At 53.2% G+C, this 17,780-nt stretch overlaps 2 protein-coding genes across 29 annotated transcripts in view; both read right to left on the reverse strand.

Moving 5' to 3' along the window:
• Positions 1 to 107: 107 nt before the first annotated feature.
• MAN2C1 (mannosidase alpha class 2C member 1) lies at positions 108 to 12,607 on the reverse strand. 20 transcript variants are annotated; one of them, XR_012415211.1, is made up of 26 exons: positions 12,483 to 12,607; positions 12,077 to 12,202; positions 11,535 to 11,658; positions 10,537 to 10,607; positions 8,494 to 8,671; positions 8,002 to 8,191; positions 6,638 to 6,744; positions 6,339 to 6,449; positions 5,852 to 5,944; positions 5,601 to 5,717; positions 5,281 to 5,376; positions 5,041 to 5,186; positions 4,560 to 4,683; positions 4,092 to 4,213; positions 3,905 to 3,990; positions 3,622 to 3,777; positions 3,330 to 3,427; positions 3,070 to 3,220; positions 2,715 to 2,819; positions 2,473 to 2,629; positions 2,208 to 2,351; positions 1,110 to 1,219; positions 923 to 1,002; positions 618 to 766; positions 426 to 535; positions 108 to 348 (listed from the first exon to the last, which is right to left on the reverse strand). XR_012415211.1 is itself a non-coding variant. In XM_005560127.3 (26 exons), exons 1-26 carry the CDS (start codon positions 12,581 to 12,583, stop codon positions 222 to 224), a joined length of 3,123 nt encoding a protein of 1,040 aa, XP_005560184.2. In that variant the 5' UTR covers positions 12,584 to 12,607; the 3' UTR covers positions 108 to 221. The 20 variants fall into 20 exon arrangements, 13 of the variants coding, with proteins under 13 accessions (XP_005560184.2, XP_005560183.2, XP_073852511.1 ...); XR_012415214.1 differs by having other exon boundaries at positions 3,070 to 3,164; positions 3,330 to 3,477; XR_012415210.1 differs by having other exon boundaries at positions 5,601 to 5,720.
• A 787-nt stretch (positions 12,608 to 13,394) lies between these two features.
• SIN3A (SIN3 transcription regulator family member A) overlaps positions 13,395 to 17,780 on the reverse strand; it is an 88,195-nt gene continuing 83,809 nt past the window's right edge. For all 9 annotated transcript variants that reach the window (XM_073996402.1, XM_015453100.3, XM_005560124.4 and 6 more), the window contains one exon: positions 13,395 to 16,229. In XM_073996402.1, coding sequence (XP_073852503.1) covers positions 15,999 to 16,229 — 231 coding nt within the window. In that variant the 3' untranslated portion in view covers positions 13,395 to 15,998. The remainder of the gene's footprint in view (positions 16,230 to 17,780) is intronic.

Raw genomic sequence — 17,780 nt, forward strand, 5'->3', positions numbered from 1 at the left:
CCCCTACCCACCAAATACCTGGGAAACCATCCCACCCCAGACCTCCCACCCCGACCCCGAGCCTGAGGATGGGCCCTAAGGGGAGTGAGCAGTGGCTACCAGCAGGGTTCCTGATCCAAGGATTTATTCCACAAGAAGAGACTGATCCCTGCTTTAGGCTGGGGAAACAGAAATTAGGAGTCCCCAGAACCTTCCACAAACAAAACCCCAGCCCCAGGGACTCAGTGTGGTGGAGGCTGAAGCACGAGCAACAGGGACAGCACTTGGAAGGGAGAAAAGGTGAGCTTCAGGCGGCTGTCCCGAAGGGGCAAGTGGCCAGCAGGGTCTGGTCGCTCCAAGAGGTCGCAGCTGGAGAACAGGAGGGGCCATGAGGGCTCTGCGAGGGCGAGACTCTACCCCCACTCCCATCCCGCACTGCCACTCACAGGATGGCCTCCTGAACCGGCAGCGACAAGTGCAGCCAGCAGTCCACGTGGCTGCCGTGGGCTTCATACAGCCTCAGGACCAGCGAGCGGCGCTGGGGGCTGCTCTCCGCCTGCAGAGGGACAGGGCTGGTGAGCGGGGGCCGAGGGCGGGCCCAGTCCAGGACCCCGCCCCCAGCACATCCCACCCCTTGCCTGCTTGACAGTCTCCAGTACGACCGCGGGTGAAGACAGGGAAAAGGCACTCCAGGAGGTGGCGGGCGCTGGGCTGGGGGCTGGCAGAGCCAATAGGGGGAAGTTTAGGCTGTAGGCAGCTTGGATAACACCAGCATCCTGGAAAGAGCCTGGGGAATGACCAGGAAACAATGCTGGTGGAGAGTGGGGGCTACCCTCCCATGTCCCTAGAAGGAACAGGGAGCCAGGCTGCTGGGGTTTGGGCTCACAGAAGGGCAGAGAGGTGTCTAGGGATGCAGGAAGGCCCCACCGTCCCCAGCACTCACCCTTGTGGGGCATCAGCGCATAGGTGAACTCGTGGCGCCCCATGTCAGCAGTAGCGTCCGGGGCTTTAGGCGCCCGCAAGCTGGGGTAAGGAGAGCGAGTAGGGGCCAGGCTGAAGCTGGTGGAGTTGTGGCCGGGAAGACCCATGTCCCCATGCCAGCTCCCAGGCCTGGTGGGTACCCCACTTACAGCGAGAGGCTGAGGACGCTGCCTTGCACTGATGCGCCATACTTGCAGTCATTGAGCAGGGCCAGTCCAAAGCCGTGTTCTGACAGATCCATCCAGCGGTGGGCCCACACCTGGAGAGCAGATCCAAGACCCACTTGGTGGCCCTGTGCCCCTCTCTGTGCTTGTAGACTCCAGAGCTCCTGTCACTAGGCTGAGCACAAGCTCTAGAACCACACAACTGAACTCCAGCTCCCACTGCACGGGGCTCTGGGCATGCCACCCAACCTGCCTAAGCCTCAGTTTCCTATCTGTGAAATGGAATGAATAAATAATAGTACTTACCCCACCGAATGATCATGAGTATCAAATTAAATGCAAAACTTTTTTTGTTTTTTTCACACAGGATCTCAGTCTGTCACCCAGGCTGGAGTGCAGTGGCATGATCTGGGCTCACTGCAACCTCCGCCTCCCGGGTTCAAGTGATTCTCCTGCCTCAGCCTCCCAAGTAGCTGGGATAACAGGGCATGTACCACCACACCCGGTTAATTTTTTTTTTTGAGATGGAGTCTCACTCTGTCGCCAGGCTGCAGTGCAGTGGCATAATCTCAGCTCACTGCAACCTCCACCTAAAGGGTTCAAGCGATTCTCCTGCCTCAGCCTCCCAAGTAGCTGGGACTACAGGCGTGCGCCACCACACCCAGCTAATTTTTTTTTATTTTTAGTAGAGACAGGCCTTCACCATGTTGTCCAGGATGGTCTCGATCTCTTGACCTCGTGATCCGCCCGCCTCGGCCTTCCCAAGTGCTGAGATTACAGGCCTGAGCCACTGCGCCCAGCCAATTTTTGTATTTTTAGTAGAGACGGGGTTTCACCATGTTGGCCAGGCTGGTCTTGAACTCCTGAACTCAGGCAATCCACCTGCCTCGGCCTCCCAAAGTGCTGGGATTACAGACATGAGCCACCGTGCCCGGCCAATGTAAAGCATTTAGTGCAATGCCTGGCACGCACCTTAGGAAGCAGCAAATGTTGATTATCCTCTTCCTCCCCAGCCCGTACCACACAAGCAGTCTCCCCAGCCAGGGAGGAATCCAAGGCCACTCGCACCCTGCCATGTCAGACCTCAAATCGAGCCCAGTCCCAAGAAGTATTGTAGTGGGTAGGTCGCTGCAGGTGCCCAAACTGGATCTCATAGGTAGCCTGGGAACTCCGCACGCGAGCAGGGAACTCCACCTTCAGGAACTTGTGGGCCTCATGCCAGTGTACCTGGGAGCAGGATGGAGGGTGGAAGTCAGGGAAGGAAGAGACACACCCAGGCCTGGGGCTGGCCCCTCCTTACCAAGCACACTTGGGGAAAACAGCCACCCTGTCCCCCCCCCACCACTACCTCGGTGTGGAAGCGGACATAGGGGCAGCCAACATCCAGCACGACCTCCTGGCTAAGTCGACTGTTGGGGCTAATCTGCAGCAAGAACCAGGCGCTGCCCCGCAGGCCACCCTCGGTGCCCACTGCCAGGGTCCCTGCCTGGCCCAGCACAGGCTTCCTATGGGACAGGGGTGGACATACTGAGCCAGAGCAGCCTGTGTTCCTGCCACCTCCACCATCCCCACATGCTGCCCAGCCCATACCGTGTCTCCAGGTGGTAGTCCATGACGTCCCATGCATCCCAGTACAAGGGGACATCATCAAACAGCACAAACTGGTTCCCCACGGCACCCTCAGCAATGGCCTCCCTGGAAGGACATGGGATTGATGCTGTACAACCATCTGACCTTGCTCCCTCCAGCTGCTCTTGGTGGGGTAGGGTGGAGTGAGTAGACCCAGGGGACAGGCGACTATTGCCCAGCCTGCCCTGCTCCATGTGTGGGTTCCAGCCCACAGCCACTGGTGGGCTGCTGTGGGCAGTGTTGCGGCCAGGGGACAGAGGAAACGGGCTGGGGTCTCCTTGCCAGGCACTGGGAAAGGGCAGTAAGGAGTTGGCACCTGCCAGAGGCCACCAGGACCAAGGATGTCAGGCGGCCAGTCGGGTCCAGCTTCACTCGGATGATGCCATTGTCCAGAGTCACGGAGCCATCAGTCTTTGTGGGAGGAGGCCTTGAGGCTGAGTCTGTAGGGGCTTCCCACACCAAAAGTCCTCCCACCCCAACCCCAGCCCCGCCTCACTACTTGCTCCAGGCAGGGGAGCTCAATTGTCAGAAAGCATCCCAGCACAGCTCCTGCCCCCTAGGACATGCAGGACTCACCTCTTGCAGTACGAACACAGGCTGCTGGGGCAGCAGGGGCTGCAGTGAGGTGGGGGGAGGAACAGGAGCATAGCCCATGCTGGGCACCGTCACCAGGGCTGGGGGTGAGGCCTGGGCATCAGTGCAGCCTTCCTGACCTTTCAGGAAGCTTGCGTAGGTGGGGGTGGGGTGGTGGAAGATGAGCTACTACTCTCCAGTCAGGGGCACCCAGATCCCTAGGGGTATCCCAGGCCTGATCTGTCTGGCCTCCATCCTTCCTGCTGCAATAGCAACCCTTCCCCTCAGCTTGTACCTAGGCTGTGGGCCCCACCCGGCTTGGGCAGGGCCATCACTTCGGTCCGCTTCCAGGGCAGCGTGTTGACGATGAGGAGGCCCTCGGGACCTGGCTCCCCAGCACACAGGGCTGCGGCTGCGGTGCTGAGCAGTGTATTGCCATGGGAACGGATGTCTGAGGAGAGACTGGCTGGTCATAGGTGGGCAACAGGTCTGGAATGAGCCCATGGGTATCCCACAGGAGACAGTCCGGGCTCAGCCCTGGCATTGGAGAGAGCGGGAAGGACTATTGTGAGCCTAACCTTCGTAGTGGCACATGGCTTCCTCTGCAACTATCTGGATGCAGCTTCCAGTCACCACATCATGGAACTGGTTCAGAAGCAGGAGCCTGCACGGGCCAAGGGCAGGGATGGGAAGACTGGGAGGGGCAGCCACAGAGGTATCTGCAGTGAGCAGTCAGGTGGGTGGCAGGGACAGAACCAGGCTGACCTCCAGAGGTGCTGCAGCTGGGCTGCTGGGTATAGGAACTGGGCACTGCGGGCCAGGGCCAGGCTACTGAGCAGCTCCACATCGTGCAGGATTCGCTCACATTCTCGGTTCCCCTTCTTGATCTGAGCCCGGGATGGGAAGATCAGTCTGGAGCCTGCTTAGGTGTCCCAGGACACCTTCCAAAGCCCTCCCTTGCTCAGAATCCCTGAGGACCCCCCAAGGGCCTCGTGGAGAAGGCCTCTGGAAGTGACCTGCCTTAAATGCCTTCCCTCTTCTCCCCGCAGCCCCAACCCCTTTCTTCAGGGACACTGCCTCCTTCAAGCCTTCTTGACCAACCCAGGTCTTGAACTCTCCTCCAAACTTCTCTTCCCCTAGATCTGGCCTGGGCTCTCTCCCCTGCTGCCTTCTCTGACCCTCTGCAGATCAAGGGCACACCCTCCCTGCACGGCCCTGCAACCTGCCCCTGACCTGGGCATGGGTGGTGTATGTGCCATTGTGCAGCTCCAAGAAGAGCTCCCCAACCCATGTGCACAGCTGCCCCGAGTCACTCTCCAGTGCCGAGAAGAGCTGCCTTGGAGAAGATAGCTGCACCCTGAGGAGACCACAAGTCTGGGTCTCCCAGCCTTGGAGACCACATGGCTCACCCTTCTTCCACACCAGAGCAAAGGATCCAGCCCCTACAGAAAGGAGCCACTCCAGAAAGCTCCCCGTCCACACATTGCCAGCCCCGGACGCCCTAGGAGAGCCTCTCTCTCTGGTGGGCTGGGGCCCTTACCACCTTCAGCTTTTCCCCCACCCATCCCCAGGGTGGAAGTTTGGAGGAACCCGTGGTCTAGGATTGGGACAGGACAAGGTCCAGATGAGGGGTTGGGTCCAGTGTCTGAGGGAAGGCAGGGCTCATGGCAAGGGCCCAGGTTGGGGCTAAAGGAGAGCCAAGGCCCGGCCTGACCTGGGCAGCCCATCCGTATTGCTCAGGCGCTTCAGGCGGTCCAGCATGGTCTGGGTGGGACCACCACCCCCATCCCCAAAGCCAAAGAGGAAGGCACTGTGGTTGGCCCGCCCCTTGTCCCGGTTGTTGGCCACAGTCTTCAGCACCTAGACAGGTGAGGGCAGGCCAGCATGGATCAGCCTGGGAGAAGCCAGCCCTCTCCAGCCTGCCCCTACCCCACCACCCTAGGTGACCCCTCACCTCCTCCACGCTGCCCTGCATCCCATAGGAGTCGCCAGGTGGGAAGTGGACCAGTACGCGGGAGCCATCCAGCCCCTCCCAGAAAAAAGTATGGTGCTACCAGCAGAGAAACAGAGGCAGGGCAGAGAGGCCAGAGTCAGGGCTGAGGCAGCGCCAGGCCTTCCAGACTTGGTCCTGCCCCTGCCTGCTATGTGACCCTGGCAGAAGCAGAGTGAGGGTTTGGTGGTCTGTCTAGGACCCCTCAATAAGGGGGAAGAGGCAAATGGGCCAGGTGGGACTTTGACCCACTCTGACCTTGACCCCCCTGGGTCCCTGCTTACTGGGAAGGAATTCACCAAATTCCAGCTCAATTTCTGGGTGAGAAAGCGCCTGATGCCACAGCCGTGCATGATCTGGGGAAGCTGTGCTGAGTAGCCAAAGGTGTCCGGCAGCCAGAACTGCTGGGAAAGAGGATCCTGGAGTGCAGGAACCAGAGCTCCAGGTGGACTCACCCCAGCCTCAGCCCCTTAGCACTCCAAGTCGAGCGCCAGCCCCACTTGCCCACAGCCTGATGCAGCAGCTCTCAGCCTACCTCGGAGCACATCTTCCCAAACTCCTGCAGAAAGAAGTTCTGGCCCTGCAAAAACTGCCTCACCATGGCCTCTCCACTGGGCAGGTTCCCATCCTGGCAGTGAAAGAAGTGGGAGGCAGCCCAGGTCAGTGCTAGATGGGGAGCAGGCAGGAACTCAGGCCAACCCACTCCCTGCAGGAGAAGCCAGGGCTGCTCCAACATGGGAGTTACAGCCGGAACTCAGTAAGGGCCCCTGTCCTTCAGGCCTGACTGTCCATCTGCCTGAAGGGGTGCCTAGGACTAGGCCATGCAACTTGTCACAGTGCTGTAGGCTCTCCTCCCCCTTCAAGTTCCAGGCCCTGAGATCCCAGGCACTAATGAGCCAGCCCTGCCACACAGGGGATGAGTGGCCTGCGGAAAGTCACCAGCAAAGCCAGGAGGGCTGGGGCTACCTGAAGGAAGGCCGTTGTCATACGGTTCAAGGCTGAGGGGTGCTCAGTGCACTTACCATCTCCACCCAGGTGCCCCCCACAGGCACAAACTGCCCACGGCGCGCAAACTCCTGGAGGCGGGAGTGCAGGCCAGGGTAGCGGTTCTTCACCCACTCCAGCTGCTGCGCCTGTGGGCAGGTTGAGGGGAGCTGGGCCCAGAGTGATGAGGGCCCCACCCAGGACAGAGCATATGGGACTCAGTGGGTGGCTAAGGGTGAGGAGCAGCCCTGCCCCCAGGCCCAGGAAACCTTCAGGGCCTGTGGAGCTCCAGGGAGGGCCACGTGCTTCCCTTCCCCCTCACAGCTGTCCCTCTGACCTGGGAGCAGGCAAAGATGAACTCAGGGTTTCGCTCCATGAGCTGCAGGGCGGTCACCCAGCTCCGGGCACATTTCCTCATGGTCTCTTTGAAGGGCCAAAGCCAGGCTAAACAGGGAGTGGGGTGGAGGATGGAGGGAGCGGCAAGGCTGACCAGGCCCGCGCTGGGGTTCCAGAGGGTCACCTAGCCTCCCTCCCATCCCAGGCCCTTCACCCTGGAAAGCCCTGAGGTGTCTCTCCTGAGCGGTCACTTCACTTCACTCCAGCAAGGTGGGAGGGGGGGCTGGGGAAAAGAGGTGGCAGTGCTATAAGTCCAATTATACAGGTCAGGAAATGGAGGCTCCAGGTCCCAGAATAGCTTCAGTCCTCTTGGGGAATTAGACATCCCCTAGAGGATCCTCCGAGAGGCAGCAGGGACTACCCTGCCACTGCACACACTTGACGGATACCTGGGAACAGGGACATGGCTCCCAGGATGGAGCCGGCTGTCCTGCCAGAGGTGCTACAGCCTCTCCTGACCCCCAGGCCGCAGTTCCTTCCTTACCAGTTTAGAACCTCTCACACCTTACCCTACATCTTGGCACAGCAGAGAAAGCCCTTGTTCTGTGATCCCAAAACTCCAGCTGCATCAGAATCAATACCTTCAGGAGCTTGTTAAAAACGTGGATTTCCCATAAAACTCAAGACACTGCAAACTTGAGGAAGCCTCTCTGGAATCCCCCAGCCCAGGTGGAGTAAGTACCTCTTCTGTGCTCTCCAGTGCCCCAGACTCCCCACCATTGTGACACCAACTCTGCCTGCTGAATCCTTCTCTATAATCCTACCCTCAATATCTAGCATGGGCCCCACGAGGCATCATATTTTGTTGAAAGAATAAATGAGGCTGGGCACAGTGGCTCATGTCTATAATCCCAGCACTTTGGGAGGCCAAGGCAGGCGGATCACCCAAGGTCAGAAGTTCGAGACCAGTCTGACCAATGTGGTGAAACCTCGTCTCTACTAAAAATACAAAAATTAGCCAGGCGTTGTGGTGGGTGCCTGTAATCCCAGCTACTCAGGAGGCTGAGGCAGGAGAATCACTTGAACCCAGGAGGCAGAGGTTGCAGGGAGCCGAGATCACACCATTGCACTTCACCCTAGGTGACAAGACTAAGACTCCATCTCAAAAAAAAAAAAAAAAGAATAAGTGAATCCAAAGCAAGCAGAGTCCACAGTCCAGCCCCCTGGTCCCATTTTACAGATGGGGAAAACTCAGGTCCAAGAGGGGCAGGAACTTGCTGAGCATCACACAGTGCTTCTAGGACACATCCAGGTCTTCAAGGGCACTCCTGCCTCCCCAGCCAGCCCAACCAGCTGCTGTCCTACCTGTATCAATGTGGCAGTGCCCTGTGGCATGAATGGTGTGTTGGCTTTCACCTCCACGTTGGCCAAAGAACCTGGAGGCCAGGGCCTGGGCCACTGGGAAGGTCTCGGGCTGGGCAGGGTCACAGACGTTCACCATCTGGTTGGCTGTGTACAGGGCCTGAAAGCTGCGCTGGTTGTCCTTCCCGAGGCCCTGCAGCAGGGTTCTGCCCCTTAATCCCCTTTTCAAGTATGGCTTCCAGACCTAGGCCCCACTGATCTCCTCAGCGCTCTCAGCAGAGCTCCCCTGACCTCCAACCCTTTTTCCCTGCTGGTCCCCCTGCTCAGCACCATCTCCCTCCTCCCCTTCACATAGGAAAATTCTCTCAACCCTCAAGCAGGTGGAAACCCTCTTCCTACTCTGGATTCCCAGAGTCCCATTTATCTGACCCAAAGAACAACCTTCTTGGAGCAGGGCTCTAGAGGGTAGCAGGGGGTACAGGGGGTGTCAAATACCTTGGCTATGCCCAGCAGCAGCTCCAGATCCACCAGGAGCATGTGGACATCTCGGTGGAACACAGCCAGCTCAGCCCGGCTCAGCTGGAACATCTTCTCAGGATCAGGGGCTGCAATGATGCTTCCCTTCCCGGCCCCCAGGAGCCCATTGCAGGCTACTTCCACATAGAGGGTGAGGCTACAAACATGGGGAGACAGCCTCAGGCTAAGGGACTGGCACAGCACTCTGGGGACTTGAGGAGGGGGCACCCAGGAGGCATCCAGCTGAGGCCAACCTGTCTGCTTTCAGGATCCACTACCCAGAGTATCCCACAGTGTGTCAAGAGCGCATGTGGGAGGGTTGGGGTACAAACACCAGATGGATCCTATGTCCTGCTGTCAGAGAGAATAAGTAGCAGTTTGGAATCATGTAAATTACACTGCTGTTTAGTCTTATATTTCCAAAGTTGTCTTTGCAAAGCACTGCCTTGGTCTTGGAACCCTCTTTGCATATTAAAAGCATGTTCGGATCTCCCAGGCTTGAACTTTTAGACCCAAGATCTAAAACCAACATGGCTTACATGGGCGGGCCATTCATTGGAGAACAGGCTGGGCTGTGGTGATGCCATACTCAGGCTTCAGAGAACAAACACGACTTCCTTAGGGAGGCCTTGCTGACTCCACTTCCCCACTAAGTCTAGAGCAAATTCCTCAGTGGACTACCCAGGATTTTCTTCCAGAGCCTTCAGCTTTGTAATTATATGAGTAGACCTGTCTCCCTTTGTTGGCAAGGACTATTTTATTCACCACCATACTCCCAGTGTCTGGAAGCATCTGAAACAGTGTTCAATCAATATAAAATACAATAATAACGTCTAAGAAGTGTTTTTAATGGTGTCATAAAATGTCCAGGTTATAACATGGAATGTAAGAAGTCAGGATACAATCTCAACTAGTGAAAACCACACCAGGATGAGTCGGGCACAGTGGCTCATGCCTGTAATCCCAGCACTTTGGGAGGCTGAAGTGGGTGGATAGCCTGAGGTCAGGAGTTTGAGACCAGCCTGGCCAACAGAGTGAAACCCCATCTCTACTAAAAATACAAAAAATTAGCTGGGCATGGTGGTGGGCACCTGTAATCTCAGCTGCTAGGGAGGCTGAAGCAGAAGAATTGCTTGAACCTGGGAGGCGGCGGTCGCAGTGAGCTGAGATTGCGCCATTGCACTCCAGCCTGGGTAACAAAAGTGAAACTCCATCTCAAAAAAACAAAACAAAACAAAACCCAAAAAAAAACAAAAAAAAAACTATGCTGGAAAGATACACCAAGAACATGAATACTGGGCTGGGCACGGTAGCTTGCACCTGTAATTTCAGCACTTTGGGAAGCTGAGAAGGGTGGATTACCTGAGGTCAAGAGTTTGAGACCAGCCTGGCCAACATGGTGAAACCCTTTCTCTACTAAAAATACAAAAAAATAGCTGGGCGTGGTGGCACACACCTGTAATCCTCTGCTACTCAGGAAGCTGAGGCACGAGAATCACTTGAACCTGGGAGGTAGAAGTTGCAGTGAGCTGAGATCGCGCCACTGCACTCCAGCCTTGGCGACAGAGGGAGACTTTGTCTCAAAAAAAAAAAAAAAGAACATGAATGCTGAGATGTTAATAATGTTCATCTCTATTCTAGGGAGTGGAATAACAGTAGTTATTTCTTTCTTTGTGCTTTCCTGTATTTACCACAAGGCAAACATTATTATTTTTGAGACAAAGTCTCACTCTGTTGCCCAGGCTGTAGTGCAGTGGTGTGATCATGGCTCACTGCAGCCTCGGCCTCCTGGGCTCAGGTGATCCTCCCACCTCAGCCTCCCAGGTAGTGTGGGTCACTGCACCCAGCCCATTATTTTTATGGTTAGGAAAAAATCATGCTTTTAAAAGCAAACAATGAGATGTGAGGATGATTGTGCCGGAGCAGAGGGGTGCTTCTGAGATCACTCTGGGCCTCAGCTCCTCCTTGCTCACTGGTACTCCCTCCCTGACAGCACTGGTCAACCAGGGCACAGGGACTCACCTTCGGGGGTCTCTTTCCCCCAGCCTGTCAGTCAGGACATAGCTGGTCTTCTTACCCTCTTTGGTTAAACCCTAGTAGGGAGGGGAGTGAGAGAGACAAGGCTTGAGGCCTTTGGACAGTTCAGATAAAGTGTAAGCCATGGGGAGACAGGTCCCTCCATCTGGTCCCCAGCTCTGGGTCCTCTCTCCCAAGCAGGGCCAAGATTGGCAAATCAGGGACCCTTGGCAGTAGATGCCCCAATTCCCATGGCAGCCAGCACCATGAGCACCAAATAGCCCCTGTTTACCAGTGGCAAAGCCATGGTCTTATGGGAAGGGCCCTGGAAAGGGGTTAGGCAGCCTGAGTGTGGATTCTGGTGGCCTCTGTACCCCCAAATAAATACCTGAAAAGAAACTCCATGAAGTTAAGGGCAGGTTTGCCTCATTCTCTGCCACACCCTAGTGCTTAAGGGTATGGCTCAGAATGGACACCAGGGGATATTTGCTGAGTCAGTGAAGGGAGGGAGGGAAGGTCTCTGCCTTCTTGTAGCCAGGAAGAACAGTCTTAACCCCAGATTAAGAGTCAATCCAACTTGAAATGGAAGCTGTGTGAACCTGAGTGAGTGAACTAACCTCTACACATCTCAGTTTCTTAATCTGTAAATGGGTATAAAGACCTACTAGATAGGAGTATAAGGACTAAACCTGATAAGGGTGGAGCATGAACAAGACACTTAACAGTGGTTATAGCTGGGGAATGGGATGGGTGATAGGGAGAGATCCATTACTTTATCTAGAACTGTTTGAAATGTTTTCCTATAAGTTTGTATTACATGGAATAAAAACTAAGGACCAATTGCAGAGATGCCCAAGTGACAACTTCCTTAGTCCTGAAATCCTGATACCACCCTGTAGGCAGAGCAACTCAGCTGTAGCTTCTCTAGAGTCCACAGGAGAAGGGCTGCAGTCATTTCAGGGCTGAAATGTGGCCATACCTGGCCCTAGGGCAGGGTTCCTCACCTGGACAGGTTCCCCATCACGCCACACCAGACCTTCTCCATCACTTTCCCAGCAAAGGTGAACTTCCTGGCCTACCCATGCCTCTGGGATGGTCAGTTCCACCCGGAACCAGCAGGTCCACCATCTGCAAGAGAGCTGTTGTGATAGGCCCAAAGGTAGAAGCCCTATCCTGATATCCTTCCTTGGATAAAGTGTCGGCGGGGCTTGAAACTCTCCAAGAATCTGCAGTGTCACAAGGTACTCAGCTTTGAGCCACAAGAAAGGAGCCACAAGGTGAGAAGCAAGATGAGGGAAAGAGGCAGAGGCGTCAAAGGTTCGTGATCCCTAGGGTGCCCTTCCTAAGGGATGTCCAGAGGCGGCTACGTGGGGATGAAAACCATCCCCTGAAGACTGAGGGACCAGGGAGCTGTTCCCAGCAGAGGGTGCTGCTCGATCCCACATAGTTGCCTAGGGCAGACAGCGGACAACGAAGGTGTGGCCGGGAGCTGGGTTGGGACTTCCCTTAGACCCGTAGCCCCGCCCACCCGCTGGGCGTTACCTACGTGGGTCCGAAGCTGCAGCCGACCTGTGCTGGGCGGAAGTCCCGCTGGACTGCCTCCTGGTAGGGAAGCCTATCTGGCGTCAGGAAGCTGGAGAGCGCAGCCACAGGGCAGGTGGCCCCAAAAAGCCTGCGTAGGACGGGCCAGTGGGCACATGCTGGAGGCCGCCCGGTTTCCGCCTGGGTGCCAGCTGGCCAGTGGGGCCGCACTTTCCCTGGATCCTCCGCCAAGAGGGCTGCCTGGCCGCGCTGCGGCAGTCCATTCCCTACCCCCTCCTCCCCGGCCTCTGCCCTGCCCGCGGCGAGCACTTCATCCTGCGGCCCGGGTGGCTGCAGCTTGGGTTTCTCCCCGGAAGGAAAGCCTGAAGCGCACGGATGCGGTCGGCCGGCTACCGAGACCAGGGCCACACCTGCCGCGGAGGTTACAGTCGGTAAAGTAGAGTGGCGACACGAACTTCTCCACCCGTTCCACTGTGGTGCGCCAGTGCTTCAGGGCCGGCGCAGCCGCCATCGCCGAGCTCTCGCTCCTCTTTCCGGAAGGCCCCTGGCGCTACAGTCCCGCTCCACAGCAGGAAACCAAAGGTTCCGGCGTCCAGAGGGCGCCTCCCGGTCCCGGGCAGCTTTTCTTGGCACACCGGCGGCACTCGGAAGCCCAGCTGCTGTCTGAACCTTGAGCCGAGTTGGAAGCTAGAAACTGTGTTTTTGAGGCTCCCCTATGTTGTCCGAGATAGTGGGCCGCAGGGCAAATCTCAAAATAAAATGGGAAATTTGACGATGAGAACTCCTGAAAGTCTCGGGACAGAGACTTAGGCCATTCAGCAAGAAGGGCACTAGCCTCAGCTGCTGCAGACCCAGCCTCAGAAGCAGCAACCGGCAGGGAGACCTCTGGCTCTAGCTGTCGCTGAACACAGAAAGTGGTGTTTGCTTAACGTGGAGAGCCAGACTACCCGGAATAGGTGTTTTCATACCGGACGGAAGTCAGGGTGTTAGTGAGCAGGAAAGTAGAGCTATATGCCCAAGTTACCACGACTTCCTCGATTACAGGCTTTACTGAACGTATATTGCTAACTCTTGCACATCACCAGAAACTCTGGAGTTTGAGGTGGCAGAACAGTCATGGCATTGACGATTCCAATGGAAAAATGTATTTCACCATACAGGACTGTAGAGTCCAGGGAAGTCATAATACCAGAAACAGAACTCCAGTTTCATTCTCACCCCTAGTACTCCACTGACAGCTTTGTTTTTTTCTCCTGGGGTTGCCAAGAGAGTGTCTATAAAATCATTAGGAACAAACAAACAAAAAAAAAAAATACACAAGATTAGCCCTGATATTTTAATGGAAATACGGACCAAGTTTACAACATTTCAAATGCAAATCACACGGAAAGGTGACTAAGTACAGAATACCAAATGTGATTTAAAATAAAGATAACCTGCTGCTGCATATAATACAGGTTGGGTTTAGAGCTTGGAGCTCAGATGTCAGACAGCAGGAGGAATAAAAATGCTACTTGTGAAAACCCAGGCTATAGGTAAAACTGTCTTCTGTTGGTTGCACTGGTGGGTTGGGACTTTCTCCTGAACTGGCCTTGAAATCCTATCCTGACCTGCAGGCAGGTGCTCTGGATGTAACACTGTGCAGGGGCAGCAACAGCCAGGGCTGACCCTGATCACACCCCACCAATTTCCCCTACGGTTCCAGGTCAACATGACCTTTCTTGAGGGAACACAGGGGAATAGGTGAATCATTTCTGAGAAAACCTCAGGATCTTTCCCCAAAATCAGTACATATGACCACTCCCAAGTCGACATTGCCCCAGTTTTGCCCTAAAATCTTATCCCACAAAGCTCTTTTTGGCACCCTACACTTTGGCTCACAGTCTCCTCTCCCCAGTACAAAAGCAGCCTAAAATCAGGCCGGGTCTGGTGGCTCACACCTGTAATCTCAGCACTTTGGGAGGCCGAGGTGGGAGGACAGCTTGAGGAGGGGAGTTTGAGACCAGCCTAGGCAGCATAGCAAGACCCTGTCTCTACAAAAAGTTAAAAAATTAGCTGGGTGTGGTGGCATGCAGCTACTCAGGAGGCTGAGGTGGGAGGACTGCTTGAGCCTGGGAGGTCAAGCCTGCAGTGAGCTATGATCGTGCCACTGCACTCCAGTGTGGGTCATAAAGTGAGACTTTGTCTTTAAACAATAATAAAAGCCTAAAATCAGGTCTACCATGTATTTTGAAAATCCAAGAGCCAAAAAATTTTTCTTTTTGGTGGTGGTGGTGGTGATTTTTAACTAAAAAGCAAACATAAAACACACAAAACATTGCTGCTTACGACTAAGACTTGCGGAATGGTTGCTGAAGAAAAATCCACCAGAGTACTGGGAGGGGCTCAGTTGGTCTTTGTTCAGAAAGTCCAGGTTAACCACATAGAAAAATTCTAATCATTCATGTTTAAATGCTAGTTTAAATTTATGTAATTAAAAAAATAGGTATCCCATTTCAAATTCTCTCCCTCCCAACCCCATTTATAAGGTATACCACATGCCTTATACACACTTTTTTTCAAATACTGGTTTGGTATTTAAGTTGCTCACCCCCATCCATCACCAATGTGAATAAGAAAAAATATATAGAAATACAAACTACATAGCTTGACAACTTACCCAAATATAAAATATTTTCAGATAGTTGAACAAGGGGAAAAAACATGTACTAAAAGACTGAAGTATTCTAAGATTTTGGAATATTTTGATTTGGAACAAGTAACAAGTATTTAAAGCAAAATCCTGTTTCTACCCTGGATAAGGAACTGAAACCAAAATCCCTGCTTCACAGTATTTTCTGGTGAGGACAAGGGACGTGGGTTGAGAGTTTATTCCTTAAGTAAGAACCAAGCTTTATTTATTTACAAAAAAAAAAAAAAAAAAAAAGTTGGGGGCAAAGGGGAAGACAAGTTTTACACAAAAGTACTACAATGGTAACTCCCTTTGGTAAAAAGTGTAATAAATGTCTTGTACATCTGTTCATAGGTACTAAATCTGAAGCCACATAGTACTATGGTACACAAGAAGCTAGAGCAATTATGCTAGCACATCAAAGCATATTTCTTTTAATAAAAAATTGACAGTATGTACATTATGTACAAAAAAACAAGTTAAAATCGTGTGTGTGTGCATGTGTGTGTCAGAGAGTAAAGCTGGTGGATGGCACTAGGGTAGACTAGTAAAGAGGCAGATACAAAACAGTTCCACGGGAGCTAAAAAGGACGACTGATTTGAACTCGTTGAGGTTGAGAACCAAAGGAAAGGGTAGGCAGCAAGGGATTCGTCAGGAATAAAATCCACAAGATGATCAATCCCAAAGCCAAACTGCAGGTCCCAGATAAAACCTAATGGGTGATCTTAGATGTGCTCAAGTGACCAGAAAAAAAAAAATCAAATCCAGTTTTTTTTTTTTTTTTCCTTTTGTGGGGAGGGGAGAGGAGCAGTGACCATGATAGTTCCAATCCATCTGAGTATTAAGTCCTTCCCCAGTCTGTTTTGTAAATGCATCTCCATCCAGTCAAAAGTGTGAACAGCATCCGGTTCCCTCACTGAAAGTTAGGCCACAGGAGACTCCAGTCTTAGCTCTGCTGGTGTGTGCAAGCAAACTGCACGTCTTTGCTTGCAAGGACTTCCTTCCCCTCCAGGGCAGGCTATACCCAAAACCCTTTGGAAAAGTTCCAGCTTCAGCTTTGTAAGGTATTCATGTTCCTAACAGGTAGCCCACTTGGTGCCAGGCTGCACCAGCCACACACAGGTCAGGTGGCCATGTCCCAGAGAGGCCCAGTGAGGCTTGAAAGGCATCTTCCTTGTTTCTTCAGTGTGTGAATGCATAGGCCTACACACACACCCCCACACACACCCCAAGTTATCTGCTCTGGCTTTGCAGTTAAGGGGCTTTGAATACTGTGCCGTATTTGACACGATACTTGTTAATGCTCACAAAATGCAGGGTCTCTGTATCACAGGTGGTGGTACAGGGCACCAGGCCCTCCAGCCCCTCACCCATGAGCCACTTGCTGGTCTCTGCTGCCATTTCACGGGGCACATGCTCCTTGGTCCATTTATCTACCCAGGCCTGGAATCTCTGATGTAGACGCTTGCTTACACGCTCATGGGACTGCAAAACAGAAAAAAAATATTTTTTATTAAATGAAGCAGAACCAAAAAAGAGCCCTTCAAATACAAAGCCTAATCTTCTTCTAAAGGAGCAAAGGAGAGATTGGGCTCAAGTCTTAGATACTGTTTTTTTCTTTTAAAAAAAAAAAAAAAAAAAAAAAGCTTCTCTGTTTACAGAGAAGTTAAAGTAGTAAGAACATAGAACATGTGAGGGCATGAAAATCCATAACGCCTCCAAAGAAATGTGAACACAGGCTCTGGGCTGAAAAAGCTCAGTGTTCTCAATTTTAGCATGCATTAGTATAACCTAGGGAATGTGTTAAAAAGACACATTTCCGACGAGGCGCAGTGACTCACGCCTGTAATCCTAGTACTCTGGGAGGCCGAGGCAGGCAGTTCGCTTGAGCTCAGGAGTTTGAGACCAGCCTGGGCAACATGACAAAACCCCATCTCTACAAAAATACAAAACTTAATCGGGCATGGTGATACAATCCTGTAGTCCCAGCTACTCGGTAGGCTGAAGTGGGAGGACCGCTTGAGCTGGGAGGTGGAGGTTGCAGCGAGCTGAGATCGTACCACCGCTCCCCAGCCTGGATGGCAGAGCCAAACCCTGTCTCCAAAAACAAACATACAAAAACCCCAAAACCCCACATTTCCTTGGTTTTACCAATCTGCTCTAATGTATCCTGGGTAGGACCCAGTGAGCCACTGATCACTTCTATCAGCATGGAGATCCACTTCTAAGCCAGATAGTGCAAAGCAAAGGGCTTAAAACCCACTCTCCCTCCATTGTGTTACCCCACCCTGGCAAGCAGAGTCCAGGCTTGCCAGATCTTCTGCAGGGGGTTCTGTTCCCACCAACACACCCAGTAAAAATTTATTGGTGACCACATGCAAGGATACTAGAAGAGATACAAAAACAAAACTGCTGTTGCCCAGTGTCCCAAATAATGTGAATCAGAGACAGGCAGACACACACACATAGCAAAAAAAATTTGTCAGGCGTGGTGGTGCACACCTGTAATCCCAGCTACTCGAAAGGCTGAGGCAAGAGAATCTCTTGAACCCGGGAGACAGAGGATGCAGTGAGCTGAGATCATGCCACTGCGCTTCCCTCCACGCCGTGAGAGAAGTACAGCAGACTCTTGAATAACACGGCTTTGAATGGCACAGGGCCACTGATAGGCAAGTTTTCTTCCACCTCTGCCAACCCCGAGACAGCAAAACCAACCCCTCCCCTTCCTCCTCCCTCTTCAGCCTACTCAACAAGATGAGAATGAGGACCCTTTATGATGAGCCACATCCACTTAATGAAGAGTAAATATATTTTCTCTTGCATATGACTTAACATTTTCTTTTCTCTAACTTCCTTTATTTTAAGAATATACAGTATAGGCTGGGCATAGTGGCTCACACCTGTAATCCCAGCACTTTAGGAGGCTGAAACAGATGGGTTGTTTGAACCCCTGAAGACCAGCCCTGGGCAATGTAAGGAGACCCCGTGTCTATTTCCATTAAAAAAAAAAAAAAAAAAAAAAACAAGAAAAAAGGA

The sequence above is a fragment of the Macaca fascicularis genome, chromosome 7 (genome assembly GCF_037993035.2).
Source record: "Macaca fascicularis isolate 582-1 chromosome 7, T2T-MFA8v1.1".
Lineage (NCBI taxonomy): Eukaryota > Metazoa > Chordata > Mammalia > Primates > Cercopithecidae > Macaca > Macaca fascicularis.